Source organism: Erithacus rubecula (genome assembly GCF_903797595.1).
Source record: "Erithacus rubecula genome assembly, chromosome: 21".
Lineage (NCBI taxonomy): Eukaryota > Metazoa > Chordata > Aves > Passeriformes > Muscicapidae > Erithacus > Erithacus rubecula.
The window spans coordinates 3,990,275-4,015,457 of record NC_136673.1 but is presented as its reverse complement, the minus strand read 5'-3'; the positions used below and the strand labels follow the sequence as shown (position 1 = coordinate 4,015,457).

The 25,183-nt window shown below is 46.1% G+C and overlaps 2 protein-coding genes across 4 annotated transcripts in view; one reads left to right on the top strand and one right to left on the bottom strand.

The window, feature by feature from the left end:
- The window catches only part of DDX31 (DEAD-box helicase 31), a 43,344-nt gene extending 29,353 nt beyond the window's left edge, over window positions 1-13,991 (bottom strand). Inside the window, exons 1-14 of one of the 2 annotated variants that reach the window (XM_079324630.1) lie at window positions 13,829-13,991; window positions 12,683-12,936; window positions 12,423-12,498; window positions 12,008-12,051; window positions 11,596-11,666; window positions 11,258-11,322; window positions 10,421-10,465; window positions 9,096-9,137; window positions 8,266-8,330; window positions 7,372-7,491; window positions 6,998-7,104; window positions 6,043-6,278; window positions 5,521-5,697; window positions 3,043-3,102 (exon numbers count right to left, since the gene is read on the bottom strand). In XM_079324630.1, the coding sequence (XP_079180756.1) occupies window positions 3,043-3,102; window positions 5,521-5,697; window positions 6,043-6,278; window positions 6,998-7,104; window positions 7,372-7,491; window positions 8,266-8,330; window positions 9,096-9,137; window positions 10,421-10,465; window positions 11,258-11,322; window positions 11,596-11,666; window positions 12,008-12,051; window positions 12,423-12,498; window positions 12,683-12,936; window positions 13,829-13,864 (1,398 nt within the window). In that variant the 5' untranslated portion in view covers window positions 13,865-13,991. The remainder of the gene's footprint in view (window positions 1-3,042; window positions 3,103-5,520; window positions 5,698-6,042; window positions 6,279-6,997; window positions 7,105-7,371; window positions 7,492-8,265; window positions 8,331-9,095; window positions 9,138-10,420; window positions 10,466-11,257; window positions 11,323-11,595; window positions 11,667-12,007; window positions 12,052-12,422; window positions 12,499-12,682; window positions 12,937-13,828) is intronic. The other variant, XM_079324631.1, reaches the window with a different exon arrangement.
- Window positions 13,992-14,120: 129 nt separating this feature from the next.
- GTF3C4 (general transcription factor IIIC subunit 4) lies at window positions 14,121-24,702 on the top strand. 2 transcript variants are annotated; one of them, XR_013776620.1, is made up of 6 exons: window positions 14,121-14,452; window positions 15,244-17,064; window positions 18,723-18,853; window positions 19,663-19,751; window positions 20,362-21,052; window positions 21,984-24,702. XR_013776620.1 is itself a non-coding variant. In XM_079324627.1 (5 exons), exons 1-5 carry the CDS (start codon window positions 14,147-14,149, stop codon window positions 20,424-20,426), a joined length of 2,412 nt encoding a protein of 803 aa, XP_079180753.1. In that variant the 5' UTR covers window positions 14,121-14,146; the 3' UTR covers window positions 20,427-24,702. The 2 variants fall into 2 exon arrangements, 1 of the variants encoding a protein (XP_079180753.1); XM_079324627.1 differs by having other exon boundaries at window positions 20,362-24,702.
- Window positions 24,703-25,183: the final 481 nt, after the last annotated feature.

Genomic DNA, 25,183 nt, shown 5'->3' with positions numbered 1-25,183 from the left:
GGCCACACTGAAAGCAAGTCCTGTCACTGCAGAAGATCAGAACCAACAGGGCCATAAAAGTTTTGCAAGGGCCTTGGTTTGCTCAGTCCCTCTCACACAATCTAATTAGGGCAAAGGAAATTGCTAAAGTTGCTTTTGAAAGACACTCAATGGTGAGGTCTTGAAGGCCCTGAGCTTGACAATTGGCTGCCTACATGAGGCCTAGAAGTACAGATGGAAGGCAGCTTGCTCAGGTGCCAGGCTGTCAGTTGGATTAAAATGACTCATTTATTTACCAAAGAACCTCACAAAGTGCTTTAGCTAACAGGCAGAGAGGGCCTAACGGCTCTCCAAGCTGGGGAAGAAGCTCTCGCGCCTTCCCGGCCTGCCAAAAGTCATTACAGGCGAGTGTGGAAAGCCATCAGCAGGGTGGAGACCCCCGTCGGCAGGGTGACAGATTGGGCTGCGTAATCAGAGGAGGAAGGGGAGAGCACAGAAGCTGTCAGAGGCGAAAGCTCTTGGCTGGGGCCGCCAGAAAACTGGCAAGATGAGTTAGCGTGACTGAGTAAACAGCAAACAATCTCCAAATGATCTTTCCTCCCTCCCTGGAAGAGATGAACTTGTTTAAAAGGCACATCCCAAAGGAAGCCGCAAAGAACTTTCAGTGAAGGAGAGAGAAATAAATCTGGATAGATCCCTCTGAGATACACGGCCCTTCTTTATTTTCTTGTCTGCCAGTTTATATTGTCTGGCAAAAATATTTTATGGAGTATATTAATATACATATGACATAGAGCAAATTAATAAAAGGAACAGCAGGTCCCATTGCTTACTAGAGCGGAAAGATGGGTGGAGAACATGGCATAAGGGACAAGGGAAGGACAGCAACATTATCTGTGTTGCTCTTTTGTGAGCCAGGTTCCAAAATTTTGTGGGCACAAAACATGATTTCACAGTGAAAAGAACAGAACCACCTTTCTGCAGATTTTTTTTTTTTTTTTTTTTTTTTTTTTTTTTTTTTTTTTTTTTTTTTTTTTTTTCTGATATGGAGAAGAGTGTCAGAAAAAGCAATGCCCTTAGAGGCAGGAGGTGGTCACAGAGCCTGGCTGCCCTTTGGACATCTGCGTTGGGGAGGCACCTGTAATGTGGGACTGGTGCAAAGTGTATCTCTATATTAAGGTGTCCATATGGTCCCCATTACTGTGGTAACAGGCCACCTCCTGCTTTCAATGCATTTGTCCTCCCAACATCTCTGTAAGATGGAATTGTGCTACTTTCCCCATTTTACAGATGGGGAGTTGAAGCACAGGGAGATTTTGGACACAGACAAGCAGCTCACTGTGCTTAACGTGCTGACCATGTGCCAGCTGAGGCAGAGGCACCAGCACCAGCAGGAGCTGCAGCCCTGCCTTGCAGGAAATGCAAAGTGGCTTCCCTTGAGGAGGAGGAGGGTTACAATAAATGTGTTACCTTACACCACCCTCCTCATGGAAATCCAGGTTACTCCACATTTATGACCGTTTGCGACAGGTCAGGAGCAAACCCAAAAAAATTGCTGCTCAGTTGAAGTGTGGCTACCTGCCTTGTCACCTCAATTCCACCTTCAGCTGCACAGAGTCTGTGGCATGGCAGGAAACCCAACCACATCTCCAGTGTCTCAAGAGGGGAATCCCATCCACCAAGATTTCTTTATCCGAATTCTTCCTACCTTGTCAACAGTTGCACATTTCCTGACAGATTTTTCCTGTCACAGGCTGCATTTTCCCTTCAAACCTTCTCACCCAGGAACTCACAGCCAGCCTAGTGATTGCAATGGTTTTGCTTTCTCTTTGTCTAAAACTGAGCATTTACCTTCCTTCCAAACCCATTAAATTGGAATTTCAAAAACAAGATACATACCTGACATTTCTCAGTTATAGGCAGCACATGCATCAAGGATAACAAAGTTTAGCTGCTTATTTTTCAGAATTTACCAAACAATCTACACCACTGAATGATTTAAGCTCTGCTCTCCTGCCTAATTCTGACATTCAAGTATTACCCCTGTATACAAGGAAACCAAGTTACAGTTCCACTTATGCACTGCAAAGATGCATTTTGACCTTGATAAATCACTGAAAGGTTGTGCACACAAAGCAGGACCAGAAGGTAACAAGTGACATAATAAATAATTTGGCAATGCTAAATATATACATGACACTCTTAGTTTGAACTGTGGGCAGAAAAAAAAGAGAAAATTCAGCCCCCTACACTCTGAAAAAATTGCAACTGGTTTGCTTTAAGAGTAACATGCAGCAAGAACAGGAGTCATTTCAGAGCTGGAGAGGGTTTCTCAGCTCTAATTACTCCCGATCGCTGTAATTTACAGCTTTGCAGTGGGTAGAAATCGCCAAGATTCACACGTTTTCAGATCAACAGCTGCCACTATTAGAGAGCAAATCGTGCAGCCTTCTGCACCACTGCAGCAGCCTGTGGCCCCTGCAGGTCAGGAGCAGGAGGCAAAGGTGCCACCACAACCCAAACTTCAGCAGAGAACAAGAATTTCACCCTCAGCACCCCTGGAAGGAGCTGGAAGGGCACAAGGTGAGGAGAGAAGCAGAGCATGTGCTTTTCCTTCTCTGGTTGGGCTCCTCTTTCCACCTCTGCAGGTGGTTGTTTTTAACCTTGGGGTAGTTATTAAGATGGGAAATACCACATTCCATCCAATTTTCCTGGCAGTTCCAAGGCACACTACAAATTAGGATTGCATTCTACTGGCTGCATGTAGGGGGCAAGGTTCCAGCTTCAAAGGAACAGACTTTTCCAGACATAAGACCATGCAAAATGCTTGGTGGTCTCTAATATAAGACATACATTCTTCCAGTTCAGCAGAGAATTGTATTAATAGTTTGCAAAGAAGGCTCCAGTCCTTACTGAACATGTGAGATTCAGAAAAAGGAGATGACCTTCCTCAAGGTCAGACAATGAGCTGGAATTAGAGCTCAGTGCCAATTCCTCTGGTTACCTTTAGGGATCAGACAGGCCCATTAGTGTGGAGCTGCAAAGGGACTCCAAGTTACTCACAGTGCAAAGCAAGATGCCAGTCTTGGATTTTAGGAACTCCTGGAAGACCTCTGTCCTTTCCTAGAAGATTGGAAAGGAAGAATTAAAAGAGTGCTTACACACATTACAATACAGCACAAAGCAAATCAGCTAAGGTAACAATTAAACTCTCTTGTTCACTAGATCATGTACAAATTCAAAAGCAAAGGAATTGGCCTCACAAGTGCCAGTCAGACTCTTCCTGCAAATGGAAAACCTGTGGCACACAGGTGTGGTCCCAGGTAGGCAGGCAGTGTCTGTGGAAGCCTGGATGCATTTGGGCAAATCAGAGCAGCCAACACCTCCACAGTCTGCACAGAAGCACAGCTTGTGTGTGCCAGAAAACAGGAACTGTTTTACATGGAGAGGGGATCCACAAAGGATTAGGCAGCACCAACAGAAGCACTGGCACACTTTATGGGCAGGACAGGCTTTTGTGGAGACAAGCAAAGCTGGCCATGTTCACTGCTGTCTGTCCAGTCACACGATGGGCAGGATAAGCCCATTTTGTTGACACAGTGATATAATCACATCACAGGAGATCAGCCTCATCATGTGCCCAATGGGGCATGCACACAGGCACTGCTCTGACTCAAATTACTGAGTGTCAGGGATGCTCAGCTGCACAGTGAACTGCTGTGGGACAAGGCTGAAAAGTAACAGGGCAGGAGAGATGGCCAGAAATCCCTGCCCAAGGGGAGAGGAGGAACCCTCCCATGCCTTTCCCTTGTGCTGGCAAAGGCCACCATTGGGGCTGATGACACTGGGACTGAGGCTGTTCCTTCCCACCAGGGTCAGAGGCAGGTGCTCCCCAGCCTTGTTCCCCTCTCTGCTCTGCACCACCACAACTCCTGCAGCCCCCACTCCTCACATCAGCTCAGGCCCACAGGCAGGGCCACCCACAGCACCCAGATCCCAAATTACTCCCCCAGCAGTCTTTGAGCCATTGAAGGGAACTGCAGGAACCCAGTACAGCCCCTCAGCTCCCTTCAAAAGCCTCCCCAAGAACATTCCAGTTATTTTAACTAACAGCTTTGGGGTATGTTTTTTCCTTGATGAAAGCCACAAAATCTGACTCAACAACTCACATTACAACACAATGATGTTTGCTATCTCTGAGCATCAATTACCAAAGTTCTCAGCAGAACTTGGTCTTCACTTGCCAACACCACCTCTGCACCTACACTCCTTTTTCTCCTTGCCTTCCAAAATATCCTAATTTCCATGTTTCAAGCCTTTCCCTGGAGCTCTGGCTAGGAGCTAAGTGAATGTCCTGGTACGTTGATGACAGAGAAGAAATCTCACACACTTGACTCCCAGCTAGAGGTGCTGTTCTAGAAAAGAAGAGAAACTTGGGCCTTGCTGACACACTGAACCCTCTGCTGACAAAAATTAAAGAAGAGAGCACGCTGTATCTTGTTGACAATGACAGCAGCCGTGCTCAGCAGTACCATATGGGATCCACAATTTAGCTCCATTAATGCTCTTAATTTGAAGACATCAAGCACTAATTACACACTGGGTACTAAAAAGGCAAAACCCTTCCCCTGGTGCCAGCTACTTAGTGGTGTTCTGTTGGCTTAACAGCTGGTCAGGGTAGAGTTGGGCCAGACCAGGCCTGCTCACTTGCTCAGGCAGGCAGGTTGAGGAAAGGCCAGACTGCAGGGACAGCAAAGCACATGTTTCTGGTCTCCACAGGATGGGAATGAGTGAGAAAAACAATGGCTCTTCACCTCTTGCTTCATCAGAAGAGCTCTATTCATTTACCATCTCTGCTGTGTAGCTCAGAGTAGAGCAGCAGCTCTCTCCATCACAGACCAAGGGCAGGATCTGGGCCTGAACTTCCAAGGGAGGTGTCTCAGCTATTGAGAGAACCTCTGCAGTGACAGTTCATCTGACACTCTCCTCCTGGCCTCTCAGCCCTCTGTAGCAAGGTCCAACCTCTCCTCTCAGGCCTATCTGGCTAAAACCTAAACCTATTTGGGGATAATCAGTGTTACAATGCTATTATTCCATCCCAGGGAAAAGAGCATCCAGGCACTGCTCTTCAAAACCAAAGCCAAACTGCTCCAGCCTCACTTAATGGGGGAAACTTATTAGGTAATAATATTTTGGGGCTTGGATAAGGTTTTCCTTTGGCATTAAGTCTGTCTTGACTGCATGAAGGAGAAGCACAGAGACATAAATGGTTTAGTGCACCCACTGGGAATAGAGAATGGCTGCTCTGCCTGCTGAAATAACACATTTGCCTCTTCAGGTGTGTTTGTCAGATACAGCTACCAAGGTATTTTCCAGAAATGGGACAATATCCTTATTCTCATTAGCAGATGGAAGACTGAGGCCCCTAGAGGTGGAATGACTCTCTGTCCTCTCTTCTGCCCTCCTCCCCAAAATAGCCACATAATAAATCATAGGGAATAAGGAATACAAGTGTGGATCCTGACATCTGAGAGTGCTTACTTCCTGTTCCATGTCACCATGCAGACGTAGAAACTGCAAGCTCACAGAGGAGAGGGATGGATGTCCAGGTTGTTGTGACTCTGGCCCCCCTGAAAGGACCTTTCCAAGGAGCTCATGGTAGAATTCCACTTGTTCACAGCTGGAGAAAAAGATGATCATCTTGTGGCGCTTTTCAAACTGCAAGAAGAACAAGAGAATTGCACATGACCACTTCCAAAGGCCTCTCCCAATTCCCTGATCATGAAAAGATCCAGGTGGTTTACAGTTGTGGGGATGTAATTATCTGGGAAAGGATTACAGAGGCTGACACCAAACAGTGAGCCCACAACAGAAGAATGAGTACATACTACACAGGGATCTCTCTGGCAGCATGAAAGACACAACAGCACCTCAGCTCTCTTGTGGTTCAAGATGCACTTCAAAGCTCTGGATCTAATCCATGCTATCCTCAACAGAGAACAGATAAAGGAGTTGGAAAGGGCAAAGGGCTACTTAGCAATATAAATGCAAACAGAGTCTCACCTTGCATTTCTGCAGGATAAAAGCTGCTAACGTGACAAGCCTCAGTTTGCTGGGGACCACCATGACATACTGCTGGAGTGTCTCTGGAACAGCAAAGTTTTCCTGCTCCATGCAGTTGGATGAACTGTTGGCTTCCCTATCTGTTTGTGATGCTGGTTCAGGCAGCTTCTGGATTTCATCTGCTATGGAAATGCTGACAGGGTCATTCAAGCTGATATCAGCCAGGCGTGTCACTGCTAAACCACAGAAAATGAGAGACCATGAGGGCCAGTCTGGCCTGGCCTGATGCACTCAGAAAAAACAACTAACACAATTCCAGTGGAAAGGAGTGGAGGGCAGGAACCCAGACACTGACAGAAAACCCCCTCACAAACCTCAGCCTTTTTAGGGCTTACCAGGCTTAGCTGCTGTGGACTCCACCAGAACCTTGACAAGACATTATTTTAGCTGACTGTGCTATTTTACAGCACATAAATGTCTTTATGGGCAGACAGCATTTGGCAGGCCTACTTTCAAATGTGTGTGGAAAAATCCCAGCAGATCTTCACTCTGTCAAGACTGCAGGAGTCAGGAGTCTGGTTCAGTTCCTGCCTCAGCAGCTGACTGCTTGTATGGTACAGAGCAAAGCACACAGCAGCTCTCCTGCCATTAGCTTTTTGCCTTAATTCTGCATTTGTAAAGCAAACAAATGAACTTTCAGGTTCACTTTTGCATTTTTTTCAGGGTGACTTTGCAATGGAATTTGGGAGACATACATGGAGACCATGGAAGTACATACACTGACAGAAATGCCAGTAATGAAGGAAGTGCCATAAACCAAATAAATTAACAGAAATTAATTCCACTCCTGCAAAGGGCTTCAGGCTGGGCTGTAATAGAGGCAGACTCAACCAACTATTCTGCAGTTGCCAGTGCATTATTCAGCTACAAGAGCCCCCATCTGTCCAAAACCCACCTTCAGTGAGGGTGGCTGAGAGCAGCACATTCTGACGTGTCTCCCTCTCAGCATTTAAAGCATTGAGTATGACAGCCACATCCTTCTCAAAGCCCAGATCCAGGATCCTACAGAAACAGCAGAGATGGTTAAAGGTGCTGTAGGAAGGAGAAAATCTTAATAGTGCATGACATCTTTGCAATGAATAATTGTCCAACAATCTGTCCAAAGCGGGTATTTCGTCCTAATCCCAGACATCTGGTGCTTGGCTGAGTCCACTGAGCATGAATGGATTAAGATCACACTCTCTCTAATACTTTTTAAAAAATATTTAGTGAATCATGATGCAGAGGGGATTGTAATAATTTTCCAGATCTGAACACTTGGAAGTTTACCTGTCTGCTTCATCAATGATCAGCCACTGAGTGCGACGGAAATGAATACATTCTGTGGATTTGATGTGATCAACCAGGCGGCCAGGAGTGGAAATCAGGATATTTATCCCTTTCCGTAATCTGGGCAGATTTGAAAATAAAAAATAAACCCCAGGTAAGAGAAAGAAAAGAAAGAATTCCATGGTCAGCATGGAATAAGTCCCAGAGTGAAGAATTGGGAAAAAGTGCCACAGTAAAATCAGGGACAGCACTTTCTCACTGATAAAAACTGATTTTTTTTTTTTTTTTTCCCCCCCAGGTAAAATTTATCCTTGATCATCACTGATCCTCAGAGGCACACTCAGTGCTAAGGACAGGATGGAAAGAAATATTAGTAATATTAAAAAAAAATCTAACACACCCCAGCTAGGTTTTCTTTTCTAATTGAGTACTTGTTTTACTGTCAAGAGTAAACTTCTTTTTGTGTATGCTTATATAGAGAGAAATGAAAATTCCATTTTGGATTACAAGCTTACAATCCAATTCTTGAAAAGGGGAAAGAAAGGGAATTTTAACACCAGGAAATCTCTTCTCCAGAAAGCAATTTCCCCCACAACAAATACAGTTGGTGGTAAGCAAATACAGGTGTTTGTCAGGAGAGGGAAAAAAAATACTGATACAAGAGATCATCTTCTCAGAAGGCTCATCAACATTTTAGAAATAGATTCAACTGAGAGAAGTGAGTGTTTCCTGCTGACCCAGCCACTGTGCCTGTGTAAGATCCAGGGGATCACAGCTTGATCCAAGCTCACCATCCTCCCTCCCAATAAGAAAAACACTCTGAAGAAGAGTAGCACATAAAGAGTCTGTAGAGCAGAAGGTCCCAAAATACAATTTAAGAAGTTGGCTTCTTACCTGGCTTTTTCTGATTTTCTCTTTTCTCCCCCCATTAGCACTCCAGGCACAATCCAGGTAAATGGCTACAGAAAAGAAAACCAAGACCAGCAATGATTCTTCTTAATAACAAGACAAAGCCTAATCAAAAAATGATGTTTCTTGGCAGAAAGAGGGAGGATGGGGCTGACAGCAGTGTGCATGTGATGTGATCACAGCTCCAGCACTAAAAAAAGACTTGTAAGTATCTTTTTATTATTTATAAGTCTTATAAATTTATAAGTCTTGAGGAAGTACCCTATTATTCCAAGGAAAAATGAAGAGGGGGGTGGAAATATGGATCAGATAAATAAATGATTTAAACACCTTCTAGCCCAATGGTAAGATACTCTGCCTCAATTACAAGGAAAGCACTATCATTTAATGATTTTAAAAGCCTTCTCATTTCTCCAGTCATTCAGCTGGCAAAGCAGTTCCCCAAGTCCTGCTCCCCATCTGAAACCCATCTGTCCAGTATTAGTTTCAGTAAAACGTTCCTTGTCACCACCAGAGTTTCCATTCATAACTCAGCCCCAGACAATGAAAGGTATTTCTACAAACAAATGGCTGGGAAAATCAACTGTGCTTGTTTATCAGCACATGTGCAACTAGGGTGCCATAATTAATCACTTAATTGCTCATGTAATAATTTAAAACATGCCACAGGGAAATCACACACTTAAAGACATTTATCTTTAAGGACCATACATCTTGCCAGGTGCTGGATTTTCTTAAAGCTCCAGCTGAATTCACAGGAACTGAAGTTGTTTAGTTCCTTACAGGAATAAAATCACAGAGCATTGAATTCTTACCTTAAGTAGTTTCTGGATGGTATCAAAGCTTTGGAGTGCAAGCTATAGAAATCAACAAAAGGAAATGAGTGCTGACAAAGTCTCTCTGGACTAAAAAACTGGATTACAAATCCCTATGGCTCAAAAATCTGTGAATTAATCTTGTTAGGTATATGAGAATTCTAAATGCATCCTAAGTGTCTCTTTTTGAAGCTGCTTATTATTTTTTTCTCTTTGACAATCTCTCTTTTACTGTATTTTGACCTGTTCAAAAACCTCTCTACTGGCTCAGCACAAGTCAGCTATTAGGACAAGAGAGATTTCTGCTGGGTTCTGTGAATGCCCTGGGGAGAAAACAAGCTACAGGCATAGAAGGTTTTGCTCCAGAGGAAGAATAAAAGGGAAAATTACAGAAATTTTGGGGAAAAAAAAACACCATGCAAAGGAAACACATAGGTCAATTCTCTTCTGACAGCCCTCACTGTTCCTCACCTGACTCATGGAGTGATTGGATCTTTCTATGTCTGCATTTCTTTTCTCAAAGAAGGTTATTGCTTCCATTACAAAGTAATAGAAATTGTAATCACAAATTATCTTCCTAAGTACTCTCAATGGCAGCCCTTTAAATGAGCTTACACACAGTTTTCTCCATGCTTAGTATTCACATGGCATCCTAAAGAGGCAGTTAAGTTGTTGCTGTAAAAATTTAAATAGCTTCAGAGCCTTCTCCTTTCAGGTAGCAGAGCAGAGATTCTGCACTGCAGGCTGCATAAAATATTGGACCCCAAATGAGATACCTGCAATCAATTCTCCACATGGAAGTTATTACCATTTGACATACCAAACAAAAATAAAAAAGGTTGATAACCTCTTCTGACACTGCCTTTGCAATTGCAAATAAGAAAAATTAAATGGAAGAGTTCAATAGAGAAACCAACTCTTGGAGTCCTCAGCTTCAGCACCCACTTATGGATTTGAAAAAACAGCTTTAAAAATGAAACACTTGTATGAACCTACATATTTGCAAAGCTGAATTCATTGGTTTTGCTCATTCCCTCTGCATGAGTAAGGCAAGAGGCCTGCACTGAGCCAGAGAGCTTCTACAGCCTCCACAAAGATTTCCAACTGCAGGAGGAGAACTGAGAAACTCCTTCTTTCTTACTCTGGTTGGCACTGAACAAAAATGACAACACTTTTTATGAGGGCAAGATCTGAAAAAAAAAAAAGACTGGCAGTGTTTTCTAACATGGGGAACTCTGGTAGACCCACATCCCCATGCCCAAAAATCAGTGTTTAAACAGACAGAGAAAAGGAAATTCCACCTAGAGAAAGGAAATTCCACCTACCTCCCTGGTTGGGACGAGCACGAGCGCGTAGGGGCCGTCACTGCGCTGCAAACACACAAGAGCAGGATCTGAGAGGAGCAGCACTCAACAGAGCCCTCCACACCTCCCTGCTCTCAGCCAGCAGGCTCTGAAGGGCTTTACTGCAACTCTGTGCATGACATTTTAGGGTATTTCTGCCCCACAGCTTTTAAATGATCTAGTTTTTCACCTATCAATCCTGCACTGCCTTGTCCTCGCTGCTCTGAAAGCTGCTCACAGTCAAACCAACATTTTATTGCACACATTTGTTTCACTCCTGTGTTCCTGAGCTGCTGTTCCAGGGATTCTCTCCTGTTTGATGCACAGCAACAGTCTGTAGGTAGCAGCTGCAGGGAGTGACAATCCAGGATGGGCTGGAAATGCTTCAACCCTTCAGTCAGGATGACCTCTTTCCATAAAATGCTCAAGATCTGCAGCAGCATTTTCTGGTGCATGATCCAAACTGGGAGCAATTACCCAATCCCACCCCATGCCAAGGATTAAAAACTTACTCCCCCTGAAGACATGGCAGTTCTCTCAGCTTCCAGACCATTTCTTCTCCTCTCTACCTTCTCCACACCTAATAATTTATCCCATTTCCAATTTATCCTGCTGCATGGAGCAATGGGGAATGGCTAACATTCATCTTGTACCATCCACACCTCAACAGAACTGGAATATCCCATCTGTCACATGTACAATTAAAGGGGAATGTGAATTGCTTGTATGAAAAAGAGACAGTAATGACTACAGGAGCTGGATTTTATTTTTATTAATCTTAGAATCAAAAGCAAATATATTTAGTGCTGTTGGACCTACCTGTACTTTGCATTCCATTCCTTGCAAACACTGCACAAGTGGAATTCCATAGGCAAGAGTTTTACCTTTTTGAAAGGGAGAAAGTAAGAAAACTTTCCATTAAAAAGAAAATGTGGTAATTCCAACAATCCAGCAAACCAAAGCACCATTTGTTCCCACCCTTCTTAAACTACAGTCATAGTCTGGAAAAGTTTCTATTAATTTCCAGAGTGGAAGATTGACAAGAAATTCAATAAAGGGTTAATTAGAAAAGAGAGGTGGTGCTATACCACTAAGATCTACCTAAATAAATGCAGTTAACACACCCTAAGGAAGGACAGTGACAGTTCAACACTGACCTGAACCAGTCTGAGATCTCACCAGGGCATCTCTGCCTTGCAGGAGCACAGGAATTGTTTGCTTCTGAACACTGGGTGACAAACAAAGCAGGGCAGGAAATGCAGATGCAACACAGGACAGAATTCCAAGATTTTAACACACAGTCACTGTCTCAAAATTCTTTATCCCAAATTCCTCACACTCATCTCTCCTGATGTGATTTCTAAGCAAAACCACTGCACAGGCATCAGATGTGCTGACATCAAACCAGATGGGTTTATAATTCAATACCAAACTAGAAGGCAGGACTCCCTGCAAACCCAACAGCAAATAGGACAGTGGTACTGTGTTCCTCACAAGCCAATTACATACAATGAAATAATCACAGCTGTTTTTAGGGGTAAACTGCAGTTTTGATATTGATTTGCTTACCTGGTCATGCTGCAAATGTTTAGGACATTGTTTATTGTGGAGATCTAAAGAGATAATAAAGAGAAATAAAGGTTTTATCATCAAACTGTTCCTTTTGTTACTTCTTGTACTAAGACAGGATGAAACCCACAAGATTGACATTTATTCTGTGGTCCAGGAAGTTCCCATGTCCTTAAAATACTTCTTAGCTAATCAGAATTACACCACTGCTGGTTTTCTGTGGGTTTTTGGTATTACAGCTGCAAACAGTGAAGAGGGTTGGGACTGTGTCTGGGGACAGGTCAGGACACTCAAGGACAACACCTTGAGTGACAAAATCAGGTGAATATTCAGGTTACCACGAATAAAGGCTCTCTGATCTGCCCCCCACCCAAAAATCCATGTTTTTATGGCATGTAGCCTTCCTGCCACTCACCAGATGTGGGTGGAGGTCCAGCTGGCTGAAGGAATCTGTAGTGAAAACATTTTCTTGCAGCTGCTGCACTTCTTTTCTGAGTTAGGGGAAACAAAACCAAAACACACAGTAAGGTTAAAAATGATACAACAGCATTCTACATAATCAGCAATGAAACTTCATCTACCAAGGAACTGCTCTGCCAAGCAAAGGTGAGAATTCAAGACACTGAATTTCAAGGCATTGCAAGGGTTTTCTTCTCTGCCATTTGTCTAAAATACCTGTGAATTTCTGGGATGTCTGGGTTGTTTTTAAACAGGCTGGACGTCTTAATGAAAGGTCTGCTCTTCTGGCTTTCATTTTGTTTGTCAGTCAGCTGCCTCTTAGGAGCAGGTTTTTGTGATGAGCTTGCCTCCTCCCTCCTGTCAGCCTCCTTGGCACCTTTCCTCAAGGTGTTTATGTTTAATTTACATTTTCGTTTCACGGGTGGGTTCCCATGTGGTGACTGCAGCTTCCTTTTCAGAGTGCCAGACTGCTTTAAAGGGAACAAACAAACCGATCAGCAGTGACTGCGAGTTAAAACACAAACACCAGCCCACAGCACAGCCTTATTTTTGGAATCCCCCGCTCCTTTACTAAAGAAATCAAAGTTGGTTTCTGTAGTTACACAATTTCTTCAACAGATCCACCACCGCGCCCGAGACTTCTGGCACTGCTGAAATGCGAAGAGCAATCTGAAACCGTATCTAGTGCTCATCGCCAAAGGATTTAATTCAACTTCTCCAGTGACTGGGTAGAACATGCTTTAAAAATATCTTTCAAAAGCACTTTAAAGCCTCTGCAGACGAAGCGCAGGGCTGGGAGAGCATCGCCCAGACCCGCCACAGGTACCGCGGCCAGGGCAGCGCCGTGTGCCCGAGCCCCCCGGAGCCACCTGCGAGCGCCGGGGCCGCATCAGCCCCGGCTCGGGCGGGGGAAGCCAAAAACTCCATTTAACAACTTGTCGGACGCTGCCTCCTGGCCCTGTCACGGGCCCGCCGGGTCCCGCATGATCCCGTATCCCGTATCCCCTGTCCTGCAGGATTCCCTGCCTCGCATGGTCCCGTGTTCCGTGTCCCCTGCCCCGCATGGTCCCGTGTTCCGTGTCCCCTGTCCCGCATGGTCCCGTGTTCCGTGTCCCCTGTCCCGCAGGGTCCCGTGTTCCGTGTCCCCTGTCCCGCAGGGTCCCGTGTTCCGTGTCTCCTGTCCCGCATGGTCCCGTGTTCCGTGTCCCCTGTCCCGCATGGTCCCGTGTTCCGTGTCTCCCGTCCCGCAGGGTCCCGTGTTCCGTGTCTCCTGTCCCGCATGGTCCCGTGTTCCGTGTCCCCTGTCCCGCAGGGTCCCGTGTCCCACAGATCCCACACCTCTCCCATCCCCTCCGCTCGTACCCGGCCGAGGCCGCGCATCCCCACGCCCGCCGCCATGTCCCGCCCGCTCCTCCGCAGGACCCCGAGGCCGCCTCACGCCCGGCCCGGCCGGTGAGGGCGGCGCAGCGGCAGCTGCGGAGCCTCTCCCCGAGCCCGCAGCCGACCCTGCCGCTCCGCACACCCCTCAGCGCTGCGGGGGCTCCGTCGGGGCTCTCCTCACCCCGCAACCCGCGCTCCTGGGCCCGCGGGGCGCGCAGGCGGCAGCGGGGGCAGCCCCGGCCCGGCCCGCCGGGGGCTTCGGCGGCGGCGCGTGCGCGCGGCCCGTGAGGCGGCGGTAACATGGCGGCGGCGGGGCGGGAGGAGCCGCCGCTGGGGCTCGAGGCCGTCGCGGAGGAGGCGGCGGCGGCAGCGGCGGCGAGCGCCGGGTTCCGACTCACGGCGGTGCGGCGAGAGCCGGCGGTGCGGCTGCAGCACGGCGCCAGCGGGCTGGAGCCGCTGGCCTGGTCCGAGGACCACCGGGTGTCGGTGAGCACGGCCCGCAGCATCGCCGTGCTGGAGCAGCTCAGCGACGTGCACAGCGGCGGGCAGGACATGGTGATCCACCGCACCGCCGTGCCCGCGCCCGGCGCCGCCTGCATGCTCAAGGTGAGCGCCCGGCACGGCCTCCAGAGCGTATGAATGTCTAAAGGGGGAGGTGGCAAGAAGAGAGAGCCTGGGGAGGTTCAGCTTGGACAGCAGGAGGAATTTGCTCACTGGAGGGGCGGTTAAACATCGGAATGGGCTGACCCATCTCAGGATTCTGATCCCCCTCTTGGGGAGCTGCCCCTGCTCTGCCCAGAACTTGCTGCAGAGTCTCTCCTTTTAAAAGTACAAGGGAGGGAAAACCATATCCCAGTGATGTCCAGGGGTTCTGAAGTTCTGCAGTTTTTCTGAGAATCACCTGAGCTCCAGTATAGTTCTTTCAATGCAATTTTAAGTAGGAATCTTCCTTTGTTTTGCTATCTAAGCTGAAGAATTTTTGTAGCAGGGCATTCAGGTGAACATCTGACTTTTTATAAAAATGTTAGATGTGCGTGAATACTGTATTAAATAGTACTTTAATTGTTGTGAATCTTGATTTTATTTTGCAAAGCAATGCTGATAATATGGAGTTAAAATATTGAGTATTTACATATTATGCCAGGTATCTTTAGAAAAACAGAAGTATGAAAACAGGCTCTTTGATTCAGCAGACAAAAATTCAGTAGCTGAGACTCAAAACTATGCAAATTCAGGGCATTAATGAAGCTGAAGTCTTTAGGAGTGGCATCAATTAAGCAGTGTCGTGTTGGTTGTGATTGTGGATGTTCTGTTTCACAAGGGAATTAATTCCAGGAAAATCCTCCTAAAAAAGCAGCTGTACAATTGTTTGAAAGGTTCTTTTTGTTCTCTTCTAGGTTGGCCCAAAGAAGGAGGTGGCTGAGTGTAAGGAGAAATTCGCCAGCTCAGTGGATCCCACCGTCAGCCAGACGTTCATGCTGGACCGAGTGTTCAACCCCGAGGGCAAGTCCCTGACACCCATGCGGGGGTTCAAGTATTCCAGCTGGTCCCCTCTGGGCTGTGATGCCAACGGGAGGTGCCTGCTGGCTGCCCTGACCATGGACAACCGCCTGACCATCCACGCCAACCTCAACCGGCTGCAGTGGGTGCAGCTGGTGGACCTGACGGAGCTGTACGGCGAGCGGCTGCTGGAGGCCAGTTACAGGCTGTGCAAGGCTGACACTCCCTGCGGGGAGCTGGGCGATTTCCCCGAGTTCCAGCGGCGGCACAGCATGCAGGCCCCGGTGCGCATGGAGTGGTCGGGCATCTGCACCACCCAGCAGGTCAAGCACAACAACGAGTGCCGGGACGTGGGCAGCGTGCTGCTGGCCGTGCTCTTCGAGAACGGCAACATCGCCGTCTGGCAGTTCCAGCTGCCCTTTCTGGGCAAGGAATCCATCACTTCCTGCAACACCATCGAGTCGGGAATCGGCTCCCCCAGCGTGTTGTCCTGGTGGGAGTACGAGCACAACAACCGCAAGATGAGCGGGCTGATCGTGGGCAGCGCCTACGGCCCCGTGAAGATCATCCCTGTCAACCTCAAGGCGGTCAAAGGCTACTTCACGCTGAGACAGCCCGTGGTCTTGTGGCAGGAGATGGACCAGCTGCCCGTGCACAGCATCAAATGCATCCCTCTCTACCACCCCTACCAGAAATGCAGCTGCAGCCTGGTGGTGGCTGCCAGAGGCCCTTACGTGTTCTGGTGCCTCCTGCTGATATCCAAAGCGGGGCTGAACGTCCACAATTCCCACGTGACGGGGCTCCACTCCTTGCCCATTGTCTCCATGACTGCGGACAAGCAGAACGGCACGGTGTACACCTGCTCCAGCGATGGCAAGGTCAGGCAGCTCATCCCCATATTCACAGACGTTGCTTTAAAGTTTGAGCACCAGCTGATCAAGCTCTCAGAGGTGTTTGGCTGTGTCAGGACTCATGGAATTGCTGTCAGTCCCTGCGGGGCGTACCTGGCGGTCATCACCACCGAGGGCATGGCCAACGGGCTGCACCCTGTCAACAAAAACTACCAGGTGCAGTTTGTCACCCTCAAGACTTTTGAGGAGGCAGCTGCACAGCTCTTGGAATCTTCCGTTCAGAACCTTTTCCGGCAGGTGGACTTGACGGATCTTGTACGCTGGAAAATCTTGAAGGATAAGCACATTCCTCAGTTCTTACAGGAAGCACTGGATAAAAAGATAGAGAGCTGTGGTTCCACTTACTTCTGGAGGTTTAAGTTGTTTCTCTTGAGGATTTTGTACCAGTCGATGCAGAAAGCCCCCTCAGAGGTCACGTGGAGACCTTCACACGAGGATGCCAAAATCTTGATATCAGATTCCCCTGGGATGGGCAGCACTGAAGATGATCAAGAGGAAGGAACTTCGAAACAAGTCAGCAAGCAGAGCCTGGGGGACACAGGCAAAGGTGTGGACATTGATGACACTACAGAGGATTCTCTCCATCAGTCAAGTGACACTGGAGGCCGTGAGCCAATGGTAGAAAAGCTTCTTGAAATACAGGCACAGATTGAGGCAGTAGAAATGCACTTGACACGAGAACACATGAAAAGGGTGCTGGGAGAAGTTTACCTGCACACGTGGATTACAGAGAACACCAGCATTCCCACCAGAGGGGTCTGTGACTTCTTAATGTCTGATGATGGCTACGATGACAGAACAGCACGAGTAAGTGGCACCTCTGCTCGGGACATTCTGTGGCACTGTCACTTCCTTCTCCCCCCTCCTGAAAATACAGCTGGGCTGGGAAAGAGAGCTGTGGTCATGTCATCCTTGCCAGTCAGATTCTGTAGAGCATTCAGCTTCAATTGTCCTTCCTTGATACTGTGAAATAGGAGGGAATGTAAATGCAGATGTTGAAATTTGGATCAGGTACTATAAAGAATCAAGATGCCCGAGTTTTTGCAGAACAGGAGAGAGGACTGGGGTTATTTTGCTGCTGTCAGTGGGTTTAGAACATGAACTGATTGAAGGATATTTTGTTTTCATTACTGTGTTTATTTAATCCATCATCTTTATGCAACTTAACTTCAGATGTCTTTCCTCTAAGCAATCACACTGTAGTTCTAACATTAAGAGCTGCAGAAGTCTCTCTTCTGAAATGACTGTTCAGGTGGTCCATCAGGTGTTGGCATTGCTCCCTGAGCCTTCAGTGCAAAGATCAGTTTCAGAGGCTCAGAAAGTGGTTGTGTTTCATGAGTTAAACCCAGGGATTCAGAACTTCTTTAAATTAACCAGGCTGACTGAATGCCTTTGTTACAACACACATGGCCAGCACTTTGAGGTACTACAATTAATGAGCATAACTGAATGCTTGGCCATAATAGGAGCACTTCCCAAACTTGCAATGTCCCTCCCAATGTCAAAGCCTAACTGCAAGGACAGTATCCTGACTGCTGTAACGTGCAAAGGAAGCATTTGTGGCAGGAAGTCAGTGGCCAGGAAAGTCTGCACAGGGCACTGAAGTTCTCTGAATACAGAGGGAGACAAAGGCAGCTGTGGCTGCATCATTCTCCTAGCTCTTAAAACTCAATGACAGGAATGGTTCAGGTGTCTCTGCACCTCTTTGTATGAGCAGAGAACAGTTGTTTTCATCCTCAAGTCCTTAAATCACTTAAACTCTAAAAATCCACCTTTATATTGCATCCAGAGAGACAGAGGAAGGAAGGATGTGTCCATCACTGGTGTTCTCCCTACTGGCATCACAGCCAGGTGTGGCCATCAGTAACTCACTCTGGCACTGCTGACTTGCTCTGGCATCCAATTACTATGAATTGAAGGTTTGAGAGGTGGCTTTTCTTATCTTAGAAGAATCTTGTTTCTTTTTTATAGTGATGAAAAGCGACTTCTAAATTGTATTTTATCTATTCCGTTTGCTGTCACACTTGAAAGGTCCCTGGGATGTGGTTTGTATCTATTGAAATGTCACAGACAAATTTGATCACATAAATGTTCTGCTATAAACATTGTACTCCCAGATGACTGCTGAAGACATCCAGGGAATTTCTGAACAGGAATTTTTTTCAGCACATCCACTGTGATAGGTATGAGGGAAAGCATTGCTGTTATGGTCAGTGGTGTGGTATCAGTTCTTTCAGTACTTTAAAAACTTGCAAGGAATTAATGTTTTTAAGGTCATTATCCCTTTAGTGTGGGAGAGAAATCTTTAGGAGAACAAAAGGAGGATAAATGAATACTTACTGATACTCTGTATTTCTTACACTTGGATTTTTTTTGGAATTCAGCTCATTCTGTGTCACTCTGAAGTCACAGTGAAGCATTCCCAGCCTGGGCTGCCTCAGCCAGTGCCTCCTTGTGTGTTGCAGGTGCTGATTGGGCACATCCTGAAGAAGATGAACAAACAGACCTTCCCTGAGCACTGCAGTTTGTGCAAGGAGATCCTGCCCTTCACAGACCGCAAACAGGCCGTGTGCTCCAACGGCCACATCTGGCTCAGGTAAAGGCTCCATCACCCACAGCTTGTCCCCTGCTCTGGGCAACTCAAACACCCTTCAGCAGCTCACTGAACCACTTGCTAGCAGTGGAAAGGCATGAAACAGCCATGCTGCTGTTTATTCTGTCCTCTCCATAAGAGCCAGGGCACTGGAGGTTGGCTTTGGTTCTCTTAGCAGGACAGTGTTTTTACTTTTGAGCTTCTCTTTTGGGAGGAATATGGGGTGATGGAGAAAGCAGGCAAGGGAAAATTGAGGACAGGTCATCCTTGAAGGAGGGTTTGTTCAAACTCCTTCAGCATTTGAAATCAAGCAGTTTAACAAGAAATGATTGAGAAACAGGCATTTTGAGAAGTCAGATAAATTCTGGAACATTTAGAAAATGAAATTTTCCTGTACCAGTGTGGGAGGTGCATGGAGATTGCCCCTGGAGCTGGCAAATCCCTAGTTTGTCACAGAGAAGAGCTGTGCCTGACAGGTTTCTGTGCTAGTTTGGGTCAGTAGTCATGGCCTTAAGTACACCCTGGTTCTTCTCAAGCTTTTCAACTCCTCTGCTGTATGCTAGAATTTTTTTGTCAATGATATATTGATTTTTGACCTTTAATTTTTGTGTCCATATGCAATTTGTACACTTGGGAAGTTTCATTTACCCAAATTAATAAATTATTAATTTTCATATTTAATGTGGTTCATTACTGCCTTTACTCTCAGAAAGCAAATTGTGAACAGCACCCAGCCTCCAGTCAGGGCACAGGAGCAGGTTATAAAACAATAAACCCCAAACCTCTTGATAAAACTGCTTGTCCTTTCACAGGTGCTTTCTAACCTACCAGTCCTGCCAGAGTTTGGTGTACAGGAGGTGTTTGCTTCATGACAGCATTGCACGACACCCAACCCCAGAAGGTAAAATATTCTGGGCCAAAAGGGGCAGGACTGGGGCTTTTTGACTTTTATCTACAAAATGGCTTGAATTAGTTTCACTGACTACTCTTTTAGGCAGTTCCCATATGAATCTCTGCATTTCAGTCAGTATCCTCATGTTGTCTGGACATTAGTGACGTGTTAATTACAAATTAATAACTGCAGAAATCCCACATTTGAATGAAATCTGGGTAAACACATAACCTGTGCTGGAATGCTCCAGCAGTTAGTTTGATATTCAAGTTGAATAGATCAGCATCCAGTTCTGCAAGAGAGATAAAGAAAAAGGAACCAAGGACTGTCTTATGTGAGGGATCTAATTTCAGTTTAGAAAATGAGAACACTGCAGTTGTGCTGTGGTGATCCTTTAATTTTTTTTCCTATATAGCTATAAGCTATATAAGGATAAAGCTTGGAGTGTTTCACCATTACTTGAAATTTCAGGGCAGAAACAGAGTTGGATTTCACTGAATTCTCAGTTGCTCCTGCATGTGAATATATACAAACTGTCCAGGGTTGCTGTTGAGTTTGTTGAATCATTCTCTGTTCATCTCTACCTCCAGCTTTAAACAACTTGTTTTCTTATTTGCAGATCCTGAATGGATCAAGAGGTTATTGCAGGGACCTTGCACCTTCTGTGATTCTCCTGTGTTCTAGAGAAAAGCTGTGTCAAGACTGAAAGTATTTTCTCTACTGCATAAGCTCCTTTCAGCCTGGGAAGATACAGAGACAGGAATAGACTCTGCTGGAGGAGGAAGACTTTTTCCACAGCCCTGTACATAGAACATCACAGGTTCTACCAACTCCTGAAATCCAGAGCCCATTCCATGCTCCAGAAACAGGAATACACCTGGAAGAGCCAGTTTAAAGCTGCTTGGAAATGCACCCATGGAAGCCTCAGCAGCTGGACACTGACAAGGAACTGGAAGGTTGAGCACAGTGGGAATTGTCCTTTCTGCCTGACACTGATGTCAATTCCCAAAAGCTGGGATGGAACAGCAGAGCTGCCTCTTGAATGGTCTTGGTGGGTAGAGAAGGCTCCAGCTTGCAGTGCTCTCCTGTGCTTTTTGACCACCCTGGCACTTGCTGTACAACATGGAACTCTCCAGATAATCCATGGTTCCAGTGGCTTGCCCAGAGAAGCAGGTGCCAGTTACAGCCATAACAAAGAGTTTGGCCATGACATGAATTTCACTCAAAGTCTGGAAGAGTAACTGCCTCAGAAATGTAACAGTCCTTCAGGCAGAAAGGTGATATTGGCTGCCTGGGTCAAATAGGGAACAGTAAGCATAATTTTTAAATGTAATAATTATTAAACTGATAGCAATTAGCTTAAACACTAATATATATATACATATATAAAATTCCCAATGCTCTTAAGTCTCTTGCCCCTTTCTTTTTCTGAACTAAGTTCTAACTCCTTCCTAGCTCTTGCCAATGTATTTGCCTTTGGTTTCACTTAACCCTCTACCAAGAGGAATTCTCTTTTCCAGAGAACCTCAGATAACCAAAGGCATTACCAATTAACACTACTGTCAATTAAATTGAGAGTCTCTCTCATGCAGCAGTTGAGTTTTACACAAATCTGACACATAATCACTGCCAGCTGACAGTTTTTCTTTTCATAACAGCTCAGTAAAAAACCCCAAACGAACAGAACACCCCAAACCCAGCCCCACTGTGGCTGACATGCTCTAGGTAGGGCCAGGGAGGCTGGTGAAGCTCTTTGTGTATCCCAGAGTGGTTTGGGTTGGAAGGGATCATAAAGCTCATCCCATCCCACTCCTCCCATGGGCAGGGTCACCTTCACTGTCCCAGGGTGTTCCAAGCCTGGCTTTGGACACTGCCATGGATCCAGGGGCAGCCACAGCTGCTCTGGGCACCCTGTGCCAGCCCTGCCCACCCTCACAGGGAAGGATTTTTTCCTAATATCCCATCTAACCCTTTTGAAGCCATTCCCCCTTGCCCTGTCACTCCAGGCTCTTGTAGAAAGTCCATCTCAAGTGGATAAGCCCAGAAATTTATTTTGCCTTCTAACTGTCCTATTAGAAAATACATCTTTTTTTGCTACCTGTTCCTACAGAGAGCAGAATCCTTTTCAACCTCCTATGCAGTGTTAGAGGAATAATACCTCCCAACTGTGGTACAGTTTGTCTTGTTACCTTGAATCCATGCTGTCAAATAATCCTGAGTTTGTGTATTTCCATTCTGCAGAGTACCAATGGCAGAGGTGTCGCCCTGTCTGTGATTCCTGACACTTGCACTGTGTGGGAAGTGCTCCACAGCTGTTGAGAAATCATGGAATTGTGCTGACACACAGTGCATGTGTGATTGGTGCTTGTTTCCTCGATTCAATGACTATGCAGATTTTGTTCATGTTCCTTCACCTTTAATGGGAGCACATTTTTTTTTCAGCAAACATTAAAGAAGTCAGCTGTCCTTCTGCTCAGTGTCTCATGCATTAAGCATGATCATGCATTGACTGAGAAGAATGTTACTGTAGTAGCCTAGAAACAGCAGAAGCACATTCATCTGTAAAATAATTAGCCTTGTTTGTAAATATCCTTGGAAGTGACACCATAATTGTATTAAAGAAACATTTAGTTTTTTATTGCTGTGCATTCAAAATTGAAATTACTTCAGTGTGTGTGCAGAGAGGGGAAATGTAGCTGGTGTTGGTATCAGTAAAACAAGGAGTGACCTTGATCTCCAGCGTGTGTGGAGTTTGGGGCCAGCTCTGGTACCTGGGACAGAACTTGCCAGTGCTGCTGGGGCTTGGGGGAGGGAGCAGAACATCCATTTCCATGTGAGCTGAGCAGAGGTTTATTTGTGGTGGTTGAGAAGGCATTTTAAATAATGGAAGCTGCAAGTCCTTGCCCTGGCAGCTGTGACCAGCTCATCAGTAAATGTTCCAGTTTAGAAATTCTCCTGCCTGTGGAGAAGGGGAGGGAGCCCTGCAGAACCCTGGCCCAGTGCTTTCAGAAAAAGTCAAAGAACAATGCTTTGGCCATGGCTTAGACACCCTAAAAATATCCTGATCTACTGAAATGTTAAAGTCTGGCTGACCCAAAGGTTCACATGATAACAGATTAGATTGGTTCCTGCTGATCATTTCTGGCAGTTCTCTTTAATTTCCCTGGACTGAGTTTTAATGCTTTGCCATGGAGAAGCTCTAGCACACCTCACATTAACATTGCAGCATTAATGTTTGTTTTCCCTGTCTTTCAAGGCAGCAGATACTCAGTCTGCCATTGCCAGTTTATTTAACCTGTTTTCAGACTTAGGGGAAAATGGAATTTTAAAGCCAACAATGTTATCTTTGTCTGCCAGTGGAGATCCTTTAGCAAAAAGCTTTCACTCTTCACCCTGACCTGTTCACAACAGGTACAGAGGAATTGGGATTTAATTTTTGTGTAAACCAGCACTTGTCCCTAAGTGCATTTTTAACCAGAGTAGCAGAGCCTGCCTCACTCAGTAACATTTAACCCCTGCTGCTGACCTGAGTGGGTTTTGCTGCCCAGTGAGTGCTGAGGCTGCTCCAGCAATCTTTGAATGCCTCAGACTTGTGAGGGGCAGTTCTGGGCACACAGGGGCTGGTGCTGCTCCTGCAGCAATTGTCCCACACATTGTCCTGATCCAACCTTGCTGCCACCTCACAGGGAAGGGGAGCAAGGAACAGGCACCTGCACCATGTCCTTGTGTTATTTTGCCTTTATCAGAGGTGCCTCCTCAAACCAACACATCTGCTATTGAGGCTCAGTTTTGAGACACCAGCTGAAGTGTTCAAAGAACAAATCCCAGAGTTGGGAGTTTATCTTGGTAAGTTTTTGCCCAAGTTTTGCAGGATACTTCAAACAAGTGAATAGTTGGAAAATGTCAATTGCTTCACGATTTGGTGGTGAACACTCTGACTGTTCAAAAACCCACATCTCCAGAGGGAGAGCAACATTCCAGCAGAGACTGAGGGTTCCTGACACTCTTATTAATTTTTTTTAAAGGATTGTGAGTACTTGCTCTTACAGCTGAGAATTAACAGACAGGGATCCTGTTTGTCCAGAGCTAAAGTGTCATTTTCCTTGAGGAGCTTCTGACAGCTTCCACTAAGATGAAGAAATCATCTCCCTTGGCTATTCCAGGTTGGATGGATAAGTGGGACAGCTCTGGACTCTCCAGTGTCTCAGTGCCTTGGTGCTAGATGCCATTCTTGGAACTAAGGAGGAAGTTTGGGATCATAAGGATTCAGTCTTGTCTCCAAATTACCCCCCTGCTCTGGGATTGGTGACAAGGGACTTCATTGCTGCCTTTTACCTCAATTCACTTATGGCTCTGAAACCTCATCACTCAGTCACCCTTTCCTCATCCTCTTCATCCTATTGTGTATTTCTAGACAGGAAATACCATGGCTGTCTATGCATACATAAAGACAATGAATATTCTTGGGGAGAGAGGAGGAGGATGAGGTTTCCATTCCTCAGAGTCCTCACCACAGAGCAGGTTGGGTTAATTCCATCCCCCAAGCCTCAAGGGAAAGGTGAGGGAAGTCCTTGGAGAGCTGCAGGGGGTCCCTGCAGAGGTGGTGCTGGAGGAGGGGATCTCCTGCCTGGGGCTGTTCAAGAGCCCTTCCACCACTGACAGATCTGGTGGACACAAAAGTTTCTGGGAAAGTTGGACCAACTGCTCTTGTTGCTGAACTCCATAATTAACAGCATAACTTACAGGGTGCAGCACAAGCTCCAGGCAGCCCTCTCCACAAAGTGTCTCTGGGAAGCAGAGTGATGGAAGATGTCCATTCCAGACCTGGGCAAAGCTGTACAATCAGTAACATCTGATCCCTGCTGTGTTCCTCCCACCTCCTCTTTACCTTGTTTTTCTCATTGCTCAACATTTGTTTTGCCAGAATAAGATGCTAATAAAATCACGCCTAGTTACCAAATTGGTTTTCAAGTGTTGCATTCCAATTATAAAAGCCTAATTCCTCCTTCCATCCACTGAACCTTTTTGGTATTAACAGGCTTTACTATGCAAAGTCATGCAGGGGCTGTTTCGTTTACAGTAATTAAATGAATGTCAATTGTTTTAGTTGTTTCTGAGGGAGAGTTCTACATGAGTATTAGCATGTTCTGCTAACCCTGACGTTCTGCACTTCAGGCCTGCTGCAAACCCTTGGGGGTTGACCACTGACCTGAGACTCCTACCCAGACATGCCAAGTGCATCTCAATGAGACTGAGCTCTTTTTCTCAGTTTCTATGGAACCAGTGGAGCAGAACTAATATAGCATCCGCATATAGATGAAAGAATGAAGAGGAAAAAGGGCTTTACAGCTAAATTAATTAAGCAGATGTACCTGTCTAATTAAAGATGCACTGTCCCTTTTGTACCCTAGCTGCAGTACAAACAGTATTTAAATACACTC

Excerpts from the sequence above, each read along its gene's own strand:
- GTF3C4 (XM_079324627.1), top strand. The coding sequence starts at position 14,147 with ATGGCGGCGGCGGGGCGGGAGGAGCCGCCGCTGGGGCTCGAGGCCGTC. Across the intron at positions 18,854-19,662 it reads AACGGCCACATCTGGCTCAG|GTGCTTTCTAACCTACCAGT; the intron begins GTAAAGGCTCCA and ends GTCCTTTCACAG. Across the intron at positions 19,752-20,361 it reads ACGACACCCAACCCCAGAAG|ATCCTGAATGGATCAAGAGG; the intron begins GTAAAATATTCT and ends TCTTATTTGCAG.